At 36.8% G+C, this 11,942-nt stretch overlaps 3 protein-coding genes across 4 annotated transcripts in view; 2 read left to right on the top strand and 1 right to left on the bottom strand.

The window, feature by feature from the left end:
* LOC106106348 (saccharopine dehydrogenase-like oxidoreductase) overlaps window positions 1-4,970 on the bottom strand; it is an 11,655-nt gene extending 6,685 nt beyond the window's left edge. Inside the window, exons 1-2 of the mRNA XM_013286929.1 lie at window positions 4,776-4,970; window positions 4,136-4,304 (exon numbers count right to left, since the gene is read on the bottom strand). Coding sequence (XP_013142383.1) covers window positions 4,136-4,304 — 169 coding nt within the window. The 5' untranslated portion in view covers window positions 4,776-4,970. The remainder of the gene's footprint in view (window positions 1-4,135; window positions 4,305-4,775) is intronic.
* Window positions 4,971-5,286: 316 nt separating this feature from the next.
* On the top strand, window positions 5,287-8,182 carry LOC106106217 (phenylalanine--tRNA ligase alpha subunit). Of its 2 annotated transcripts, none has more exons than XM_013286765.1 (6): window positions 5,287-5,646; window positions 5,814-6,168; window positions 6,625-6,902; window positions 6,984-7,124; window positions 7,366-7,573; window positions 7,878-8,182. In XM_013286765.1, the coding sequence occupies exons 1-6, from the start codon at window positions 5,374-5,376 to the stop codon at window positions 8,165-8,167; spliced, it is 1,545 nt and encodes a 514-aa protein (XP_013142219.1). In that variant the 5' UTR covers window positions 5,287-5,373; the 3' UTR covers window positions 8,168-8,182. The 2 variants fall into 2 exon arrangements, with proteins under 2 accessions (XP_013142219.1, XP_013142220.1); XM_013286766.1 differs by having other exon boundaries at window positions 5,288-5,646; window positions 7,912-8,148.
* A 477-nt stretch (window positions 8,183-8,659) lies between these two features.
* On the top strand, window positions 8,660-11,941 carry LOC106106210 (glutamate dehydrogenase, mitochondrial-like; the record flags this gene model as incomplete). Its single annotated transcript, XM_013286758.1, has 10 exons — window positions 8,660-8,977; window positions 9,268-9,391; window positions 9,596-9,703; window positions 9,990-10,082; window positions 10,162-10,248; window positions 10,464-10,630; window positions 10,834-10,971; window positions 11,072-11,233; window positions 11,393-11,597; window positions 11,919-11,941. Coding segments are annotated over exons 1-10 (1,362 nt in total), but the record flags the coding sequence as incomplete, so codon positions are not given.
* Between the last annotated feature and the right edge of the window lies 1 nt (window position 11,942).

Raw genomic sequence — 11,942 nt, 5'->3', positions numbered from 1 at the left:
GTCTAAGCAGGGACAGCCTAGACAGAACAGATCTTAATTTCTTGCAAACATAGTCAATATGTGGCTTCCAGTTAAACCTGGAGTCTATAATTAGTGACCACGACTGGTTCTGACATGTGAAATCAAAGTATACTTATTTGGTTACTAAGGGATCAGATATACAATTTAATCAAACATCCATTTTTTACTTGTTCTACGTCTAGCAATCAGTATTCAATTGTATTATTTTACAATGATTTAGATTATAATGGATTAATTCGTCATGCGATCCCATGTACCCTTAGTAACGTAACTTGCAGATAACCTATCGCGGTTAAAATACACGCGATATCGACAATTATCATTGAACTATTGTTTGACCAAATTAAATAAGAAATTGTAGTGTATTATTAGTTACTAGCTGTTCCAGTGCGGCTTCATCCGCATGAAATTATGATTTTTTTTATTATTTACATTTGCCATATTATCAATTACTAATGTCAAAATTACATGACATGATGACCACTATGCTTCCTTGATGTCGGCAGCAACTTATGGTATCTTTCCCACATTAGAGTTTTTATCCAAAATATTTACCCCCTAAGTTTAATGGTGTTAAAATACATAGCCTAAAGCGTGACGCAAGTGTAGGGTTTTTTTATTTAAAAAAAGGATTATTCAAAAATATGCTGTAATTCCTGACATCTTAGGCAACAAAGAAGTGTGTGTTTATTATAATAGTATAGAAGTATAGATATATTTTTTTCCCCGAGTACTGTAAACATTAAAATCGGACTAATACAAATGAACCAAATGAAACACTGTGGGGGCGTGAGCGTTTTGTATATCCGACTATACAGGCCCTACATCTATCGGTATTCACAACTTCAAGAAGTCCGTAAATTTCTGTATAAAAATTTATCTTACTAATGTTATAAATGCGAAAGTTTAGATGGATGGATGGATGGATGGATGGATGGATGTTTGTTAGCGTTTGTAGCCTAAACGCCTGAACGGATCTCCATGAAATTTGGCACAGATTTAGAGCATAGTCTGGAAAAACACACAGGCTACTTTTTATCCCAGGAATAATTACGGTTCCCGTGGGAATTATTAATTTAGTTTTTTAATGTTTACTCGATCATTCTGCAACTGTTCAACATGTCTTATTGAAATTTGGCACAGATATAAAACAAAGTCTGGAGTACACATGGGATAAGCTTCATGCCCAAGAAATGTCCGGTTAGGGATACGTAGCTTTTTGTAATTTATATAGTTTATATGTTTTCTAATACCACGCGGACGAAGTCGCGGGCAACAGCTCGTAGTAAAATATAAGGAAGCCACTATCAAAACTACATGTAGTGAATTTTAAGTTCCTATATCTAATAATATTACGAGCAGATTTTTTAATGTTTACGTCTTTTGTTTTAAACACAAAGATCTAGAATAAAATTACAAAGTTCCTATAAGAGCTAGTACATTTTTTATGTCGTTAATGATTGTTATAAATTACCCGATCTTTGCTCCGAGTGGTTGCTGTAATTTGCATCTTTGAGTCGTAAACAATCATGTAGGTATTTTTAATTATAAATCGTTTTAATATCTGATGTACAAAGTTATAAAAAAACTATTAACATGCACAACAACGTAATTCACGCCGTAATCACGGAGGGGTAAGCAGAGAATATGGAATACCATTTGACCCATGTCGCGTATCCTATTCTTATGCCCGTCTCGTTAAATTCGAGTATAAAAGTTTCGTTTAATAATTTATTTTAAATATTTCTCATGTCATATGTAATAAATTTTATACGTTTTTAGTTTATGGTTAGGAATGTAAGGAAACTTGTTCATGATGTCATCGATACCTACGCCACAATGTTCAAAGGCCGACACATTATTTATTCAAATATTGAATTATAGATCGGTTTTATAAGTAGGTATACATAACTCTAATCTGATAAAAGAGTCATTGTAAATAGCAAGATAGGACAAGACTGTATTTTTTGACCGACTTCCCAAAAGGAGGTACTCAATTCGTCTGTATGTTTTTTTATGTGTGTTATGGAATAAATCTTCTGCTAGTGGACCGATTTTGATAATTCTTTTTTTATCCGAAAGGTAATGCTTGCAGGTGGGTCTCATTTTTTCGTTTGATTTTTGGAGTCAAAAACTACGACGTAGTTAAATAGTTTAGCTCAAAATCGCGCAACGAAATTTAGGGTCATTTTTGCTTTATTTGCTTACGTAGCCTAAACTATAAGACTTACATAAAAATGATGTATAGAAGAATTGTAACCCTTTAAATTTGCTAAATGAAAGTCCGCGATAGCATATATTTATCTATTAAGATTGTCGCACAATAACCACTTTTTTGTATATAAATTAAAATAACTAACGATAAAACATTATTCAAGGTTGAAGTATATAATTATAGTTATCAGGATTGTGACGACAATCATAACATAAAAAACGCATAAAACCTACATTAACTTAAAAGTTTTAAAATTTGCTGCTTAAGTATTAAAAAAAATTATTTCTTTACCGGTTTATAATAATATAATTAAATTAAAGTACTGTTTTAGTAAGCGTTTTTTATTATTTTCAAAAATAAAATTAATTATTAACAAAAATTAAACTACACAAAATTTGGACGAAACATCTTAATTAAAAACGATTTAGTGCTACCACGAAATTTTGCGAAAAAGTATTCTTAATGTCATCGAGAAAACATTTTTATGAGTTTTGTGATAGTAATAAACTTTATTTCGAGGAAATAATATTATTATTTGTCGGTTTACACTCATTACGCTCTTTAAATCTGATACTTTTGTCACTTACAACTAATATTTTTTCGAAATTTTCGTGCTGGACCCTCCCTCCCTGATATTTGTACAAATAGGTATATTTTCTTAATTTGTGTATCTCATTAAAAAAGATAAATGCTTCCCTATCGCACAAAACTGTTAAAACTTCACCAAAAGACAAATTAATCGCATAAAACTTAGATTTGTCTATTAATAGGAATAAACTTAAATGATTATTACAATAGTATCCTGTAAAGTATTTTATTCTCTATAAATATTTTAATTATTCAGGTAGAAAATACGGTAAAGTACGATTTTATCACATTTACGATTCGAACATATCCTGTCACCTCTACACTGACCAAGGTTATGTGAATTGAGTATCTTAAGGCTAGTACGCACTATGCCAGTTATTTATTCGACTACAGAGTATATTAACGTGTGTGAATGATGAAAATTCGAGATTAGTAACAAAGCATAATCAGATAATCTATTTTGTTGTACCAACGTCGCCACTTAGCAATCAGTAGTGACTGATAGGAGGTAATCACTGAAAATATTTAACAAATCAACTTTACACAATCAATTGCCAATCTATTGTGGTAATTTCGTGGTTTAGACAAATTATGTTACCATATTACTAAGTATTCGAATAAACTATTAGCCTAGTGTGAAATAGCCTTTATTTATGGAGTAAACAGTATCAGGGCGTATATGTTAACGTGTGTCTTACTTTAAATATAAACATCACTCAAAGTAAATAGTATTATTTTATATTTTATCCTTTATACAGGCATATTTACAAATGAGAAACGCACGTAATATTTCCACTAATACGTCCGCGACGGAGTTGACACAGTCCGCGCGGGTTGTTTAGTGCAAAAGGGATCTTACGCGTAGCCGCTTACAGTTTTAAATAAGTCGAGTGGTTATAGAAACTCTTGTAATAACATTATTTTATGCAAGAATTTTCAACATCTTGAACAAAAAATTTATCACAAAAGATCCAAAAAAGCTAGTGAATTTAATAATTAGTTAAATTATATAGTTTTTGTGACTTTATTTACATGTTTTGTGAAAAACGAGAAAACAGATGCATCTTTTAAAATAAATTGTATTACAAATTTAATTATTATCTATTGTATTTTCATCATAAATTTAAGTTCAGGAAACAACCTGAGATTTCACATAAAAAAAACATTTACAGATAATTATCAAAAAAAATTTTTGCATTTCAAAAACAACAAATCTATTATTAGAAAACTGTATAACATATTGAAAACAACCTGTCAAGTCCAAAATGTCTTCAAAGACATTTTCAACATTACTACATGGGAAAGACTTACCAGTCTTTTTAGAAGCTTCCTCAAGCACAGCATTGAGTTTAGACTGTGACCGGCCTGCAATGCCCCAAGTAAGGCCAGCCTTCTTCTTGGCAATTCTAGCACATTCCATCACAGCATGTTTGCCAGTGAACCCTGTGGCCCCAAAAATCACCAAATCTAACCGGGACATCTAAAAATCAATTCAAACATGAATTTAGTGCATAAAGTAATCTAGTTAGAATTAATAAACTATTTTTTAGTTCTGATCTGAATAACTATTTATATTCACTACACAAAGACTATAGAATTTTGTAACATTCATATTAATGTAAATAAATTTAAAAGTAATATATACCGTTTAATATAAATATATGTTGATAAATTTAACTTTTATGCAAAATAAATATTTTTATTGTTTATATTAAAAACCAGAAATAAACAATAAGCCAAGACAGAGGTACTTGTTGTTATAACGATTTTGGATTCATGAATAATACGTTTCCTATTTCACAATTTGAAATAAAAAAAATTCAAACATATTAATTACAAAATTAAAATAGTAGCATTCCTACTGTGTTTGAATTTTAAATTACATACAGGTTAAGAAAAGAGGAAATAGGAATTTAAACATTTTATTATTAATAAGTATTTAAAATCTTACCTTACAGTATCAAGTATCAGTGTCACGCAATTGATTCACACGATTCCAAAGCAGTTATAATTTTTAACCAATAACCACCAAATTGCATCTAAATCAAAAAATTGCGGGTAAAGCCTGTGTAGAATTACGGCACTCACACCTTTAAATACTAGAATGGGGAGCCAATGACAGCATCACAGCCACATATTTAAGAAAAACATAAAGTGATGTCTGTTCAACGGTGTATCGACTTTAAAACATTAATATCTCCAATATCGATTTTCAGATTATGCGACAATTTTTTTTTATTTAATTAAAGTTAGAACAAACCATTTTTTGTTGTGTAAATAAATAAAATTACGTAAATAAATTTAGTTTGTTTTCTAAAACCGAGCAAAATTTGTGTTCTTACATTTTTTTAAATATTATCGATTAATATACAGACGAGAATCGATTTTTATTTTACCTATTCTTACCAGGACGTCACTCGATACTGACAATTGACAGCTGTTTTTGACAGTGACAAGTGGAACAACTTGTCACTTGTAAAATTTCGCCAAGTATTAAAGAGGACCTAAATAATAACCTAAAATACTGAAATAAAGTACAATATTTTAAAATGGAACTCAATGAACGGATTTTAAATTATTTAAACGATCTTGATAAAGTCGATACTTTAAAACTAGCCGATGAATTCGGTGAAGATCATCAAAAGATAATAGGTGCTGTGAAAAGTATCGAAGCACTGGACATGGTAAAGTCTGAACCGCTGAAGACCACTAGATGGGAATTAACAGAAGAAGGCCAGCAAGTCGCTGATAATGGTAGTCATGAAGCAATTGTTTACAGAAGTATACCAGATAGTGGAATTTCTCAAGCAGAACTCATGAAAGTAAAGTTTGTCTTGTATTATTGCAATAATATTAAATATGTAAATGAATACCGGTATTTAATTAATTACAATATGCAAAGACTACTACTTTGAAATAATAATACTACCTCTATTTATAATAGTACAGATTTCATACTTTTTCCAATAAACTTTTTTATACTTCACAGAGTGTACCGAATGCTAAGGTGGGTTTTAGCAAAGCAATGTCTGCAGGATGGATACTTATAGACAAATCTGGAGGAGCACCACTAGTGAAACGCAAAGCATCATGCATTACAGACTCAGTACAAGACCATTTGAATGAGATCAAAAAAGGCATAGACAATCTGCCAGATAATGTCAGAAATGACTATAAAAAAAGAAAACTGCTACAAGAGATCACATTAAAAAGTTTTCTACTAACAAAAGGGCCACAGTTTTCAACAACTATAACAAAGTTGGAAACTGATTTGACAAGTGATATGCTTTTATCTGGTTCTTGGAAGCAATTGCAGTTCAAGCCATATAACTTTGATGCATTAGGTAAAATTCATAGTGTTGCTTTGTGTCTTATATGTCACTAGCTTTGTGCTACTTTGTTTATGTGGAATTTAAAAAAAAACCCTTAATTATTATCATATGTATTCTCGAAGACTATGTTCATCATCTGTACCACATTTTAGGTAGATCTCTTAAGCCATTCTTGACATCTCACTTCTTATTAATATTATAAATGTGAAGGTTTAGATGGATGGATGGATAGATGGATGTTTGTTAGAGTTTGTAGCCTAAACAGCTGAACGGATTTCGATGAAATATGGCATAGATGTGAGGATAGACTATTCACTTTTTTTTTTCATTCCATGCAGACGGAGACGCGGGCGAAAACTAGTATGTAAATAATGAACATCCATCCAAACTTTCGCAATTAAATTATTAGTAAGAAGTAAGATATATGTAGCTATGCAGTCTAAAAATAATAGTTATTGTTTCATACAGGACAGCCGCCAGATTGTGGGCACTTGCATCCACTGCTCAAAGTGAGGTCGGAGTTCAGGGAGATCTTCTTAGAGATGGGTTTCTCAGAGATGCCGACTAACCAGTATGTGGAGAGCTCCTTCTGGAACTTCGATGCATTGTTTCAGCCACAACAGCACCCCGCTAGGGATGCTCATGACACATTTTTCATTTCATCTCCGGCATCAACAACAGACTTTCCCATGGATTACTTAGAGAGAGTGAAGAAAGTCCATAGTGAAGGAGGATATGGGTCACAGGTGAGTACAGTCAAGATGCCTGCCAGTTGCTGGCTGCCAGCTGGTACCTCGTTTTACTGGCGTGTGTTTTTCCGCCCTTAGGGTTACAGATATGACTGGAAGGTGGAGGAAGCACAAAAGAACTTGCTCCGCACACACACGACAGCAGTGAGTGCTCGCATGCTGTACCACCTGGCGCAGCAGAAGGAGTTCACGCCGCAGAAGTACTTCAGTATTGATAAGGTCAGTTACCCTACTAGTGGCTTATCTGGCTAGGCAGGCAAAAATTAAGACCACATATTTCCTAACCATTTTAATAAAATGTCCGATGACAATTCATCAGACTCTTCGTTTTTTGTGGGTTTCGAAACATCACTCCAGTAGGATGGGTGAAGTAAGGGAGTAAGTTGTATGTACACGTTGAGTCGCCAGAAATAGGGCCACTGCTAAGTTGTGAAGTGTAGAGCGCTGGTTGTCGCGGCAGGTGTTCCGCAACGAGACGCTGGACGCGACGCACCTGGCGGAGTTCCAGCAGGTGGAGGGCGTGGTGGCGGCGCGCGGGCTGGGGCTGGCGGACCTGCTGAGCGTGCTGGACACCTTCTTCCGCCGGCTCGGCTTCCAGCGGCTGCAGTTCAAGCCCGCCTACAACCCTTACACGGAGCCCAGCATGGAGATATTCGCTTATCATACAGGCGAGTATTTTTAACAGACGTCGAGTAGAACTAAATCTAGGTACACTCTGATGACTGTGCGCGCCAGAGGACTCATTTTAATCCTCTTCCTCTTCCACTTTCCACTTCCACCTTTTTCGTAAAAGGAAAGGATGGGAAGTGAATTCGGAGGTGGAGGAGAAATTTCCTCTTCCTGTGAGTCTCCGTTCATTATTTTATCCGGTGACCACATGCTTGTTTATCACTTATACTATAAAAAATCTGAATGTCTGCTAAAAACGGTTTTTTTTTTGTTCAAATCTTGACTTCTAGATATTCTTGATAGATCGTGATAATTTAGCCGCACGTTCGATGCACAGGGCTGGGCAAGTGGATAGAGATCGGCAACTCGGGCGTGTTCCGGCCGGAGATGCTGCGGCCGATGGGGCTGGGCGCGGACGTGAGTGTGATCGCGTGGGGGCTGTCGCTGGAGCGCCCCACCATGATCAAGTACGGCCTCGACAACATCCGCGACCTGGTGGGGCCGCGCGTCGACCTGCGCATGGTGCATCGCAACCCCATATGCAGGATACAACAATAAATTACGTCCTCTTATATCTCTGTCTTTTATTGTAAACCTTTATGTCAGACTAGCTTTCGCGATTCCGTCCGCGTGGAATTAAAGAAAACAAAAGTATTTAGCCTCTGTGTTCTTCCAAATTATTCTCTACGTGAGTGCTAAATTTCATTGATCTGTTCAGCTGTTTAAGCTATAAACTCTAACAAACATCCATCTAAACTTTGGCATTTATAATATTAGTAAGATATAAGATTATTTTAATTAAAGATTCGGAGTATGCCTCATACGAGAGCAAGCCATGTGCTTTTACATGCGATTAAAATATTGCGCAGTATTTCTCTAAATTGGTTTATAACTGCAGCTGTAGTGTTTATACCTACTTATAGACACTTAGAGGTTAGAGGGTTTACGTAATTTACTTCGTCTGCTTACCCATACAATCTGTTTTTGACCTATTAAACTTAATTGTAGATGTCACCAGACAAATATAATGCCAGTTTCTTACATTATAAAAAAAAGTAATGTTTTCCAAATCGATTGTCAAACTGACAAACTGACAACCGGTATTCTAAACTTTAATTTGTATTAGAATTGTTATATACTATTTTAAAATGTTTAAAACGTTTCGAAATATTAAATATGGCACAAGGAATAGAGATTTTCAAAAAATCATCGTCCGATTTTACGAAATACCTAAACATTTACAACTGATAGCGACGGACCCCAATCCCAGTTTCTACAGAATGGTGGAATACTTCTACCACAGAGCAATTGTCATGGTGGAGCCGACGTTGCTGGACTACCTGAAGAAACATACACATCTCTCAGACAAGAAGAGAACACAAAGGGTCGCGGGGATTCTAAAGGTAATAGCGCATTCGTAAACTTCGCAGTGACAGCGCACGCCGCCTAGATCGTGAAACGAGGCAGTGCTCGATGGCCAAAGAGTTTGCAAGTGTAGTGTAACAATAAAGATAAAGTAAAAGTAGATGGATTTAACACAGAAAAGTAACCAAGAACAATATAAATATTAACGTAGCGAGGGACATCTGTGTATAATGTAACAGAACTGCTGTATAACATGACAGGCTCGCAATTATCTTCTAGTTTAAATTGGAATATGAAACATATGTTTGAGTACACACATGTATATCAGGTGATGGGATCGTGTAACAGTTCGCTGCAGTTCGAGTTCCCGCTGCAGCGTAAGAACGGCGAATACGAGATCGTGCAGGGCTACCGGTCGCAGCACAGCGTGCACCGGCTGCCTTGTAAAGGAGGTTATATTGCGTTATAATGATTTATTACACAGATACCTAGTAAGTCAAATGCTTTAGAACGAATTGTTCCATTGGTACAGTGCAAGCCTAAAAACAGCAATGTTATTTTAAAATCGTAAGCAGTCTTGTAGTTCTATTTAGACTTAATGTTGTGTAGTGTACAGTAAGGTAAGAACATAAACAAAGTATCCATTTGACGTACAGGTATCAGGTTTTCGAATGTAGTAGACTTGGAGGAAGTGAAGGCGCTAGCGGCGCTCATGACATACAAGTGCGCCTGCTCCAACATACCCTTCGGTGGTTCTAAAGGCGGTGAGGATACAAAACAATATATATGTCCTTAAACAGACGAACAGTAATCCTGAAAGTTCATCACCGACTTCCGTGGACATCTGCTGTGGATGAGCTAAACGAAACGTAATTTAGTAGTCTCTTTTCTCTTCATTCTTTCTCTTCTCTTTCTCTTCATTTTTGGAGGCAAACTAACAGTACATCGTTTAAATATTGTGAAACCTTGATCTGTAAGTTCGGTGAGGACTTGTTAGTATTGTGTCCAATTATAAATTATACAAGACGTAAAGCTTATATAGTGATGCAGGTGTCGCCATTAACCCCAGGAATTACTCCGTGGCTGAGCTTCAGCGCATCACCCGCCGCTACACGCTTGAACTGGCCAAGAAGAACTATATCGGTTTGTAGCTCCACACTTATGAATGTACAACTGAAATTGGTAAAGCACAGATGATAGAATATTGCATACGTTTATGTAGGAGCGGGCATCGACGTGCCGGCGCCGGATATGAATACATCGGGACGAGAGATGTCGTGGATTGTTGATACATACATTAAGACACTTGGTTAGTAATGTTTTCAGTATTGAGTATACCCGATTTTTCTGAATAATCATCGTCCACGCAAGCGAAGGCGATCGCGAACACCAGGCATAAGACAATCCAAAAAACTTTTGAATTAAAAAGATATCTCGACAGCATATCTTCTTTAAATATTAAGATAGTACGTGAGACTTTATTATCCTATTTAGCTTGGAAACTTTATTATTGTGCGATTAAAGGGTATAACGATTTGAACGCGGCGGCATGCGTGACGGGCAAGCCAATCAACGGGGGCGGCATCCACGGCCGCGTGGAGGCGACCGGCCGCGGTGTCTATATGACTATCAACTACTTTATGCACGACGAGAAGTGGATGAAGCTCGTCGGGCTCGAGCCCGGATTCAAGGTCGCACATCAGATTACAATGTTAGGAAAAGCAGGCAGAAGCGATAGATAGCGCTGGATTGGTATACTATTCTAAACTTGGCCTTATCGCCTTTCTTATCGAAAACTATCGATGAATAATACATCCATACATAATTACGACATATGCTTTTACTTATGTTGTAAGAAAAGTAATGAAATAGTATAGGTAAGTTGTGTGTGCAGAACAAGACGGCGATAATCCAAGGGTTCGGCAACGTGGGCAGCTACGCGGCCGTGTACTTGCAGCGCAGCGGCGTCAAGGTGATTGGTGTGTGCGAATACGACTGCAACCTCACCAACAAGGACGGCATCGACACTCTGGTGCGGCATTTACTTGCATCCTAGAGATTTTATTCTCGTCTATAATATACAAAAGTTAAAGCCTTATATATGTTGTTACTCATTATCAATAAAAATGCAGAAACTTCAAAATTACAAAGCGGACAATAAAGGCAGCGTCAAGGGGTTTCCAGGCGCGCAGCAGACGGGGCCCGAACTGATGTTCGAGAAGTGCGACATCCTCGTCGTTGCCGCCATGGAGAAGACCATCACGCAAGATAACGCCGGCAAGATCAAGTGCAAGGTCATTGCTAGCTAGAAACAAGTTATTCTATGTTCTATGGTGTAGTTCATGCCACCTTGTCCCAAATCAACTGAAAGGCTTGGTTGGTCATCAGTACTTGATGATTAGTAGCAACTAGTGGTAATAACAACGATCAAAACAGATGTATGTAATGTGCAGGTGATGGCGGAAGGAGCCAACGGGCCGACGACACCCGCGGCGGACATCATCCTGCGCAAGAACGGCGTGCTGGTGCTGCCAGACCTGCTGGCGAACGCGGGCGGCGTCACCGTCTCCTACTTCGAGTTCCTCAAGAACCTCAACCACGTCTCCTTCGGCAAGCTCAGCATCAAGTTCTGGAGGGACTCCAACACTGCGCTACTAGGTCACTATTGTTAGGAATAAAATTAGTACCGTGCTATAGAATTGGCGCAACTCTAGATTATCGGCATAAACGGCACGTCCCTAGCTGACAGCTGTCAATGTCACTAGAAGTATGGATAGATTTGGCGCGCATCCTAAGTCTTGACGAGAAGTATTGCTCTGAGTTAAAAGCGACAGTATCAATTAAATAAGTTGTCTAATACTATTTAAACAAGAACGTCATAAAAAACATCGAAACAAGGATAACCCTTGTTTCGATGATTTTTTCGTCAGACTATTCTAGGTTTATGTAGATTATATGAATGGCTCGTGTACCAAACAGACACGGTGGAGCAGTCGTTGAAGG

The sequence above is a fragment of the Papilio polytes genome, unplaced genomic scaffold, assembly GCF_000836215.1.
Source record: "Papilio polytes unplaced genomic scaffold, Ppol_1.0 DF822289.1, whole genome shotgun sequence".
Lineage (NCBI taxonomy): Eukaryota > Metazoa > Arthropoda > Insecta > Lepidoptera > Papilionidae > Papilio > Papilio polytes.
Note: the sequence above shows the minus strand (reverse complement) of the source record. Positions and strands in the feature narration are given on the sequence as shown.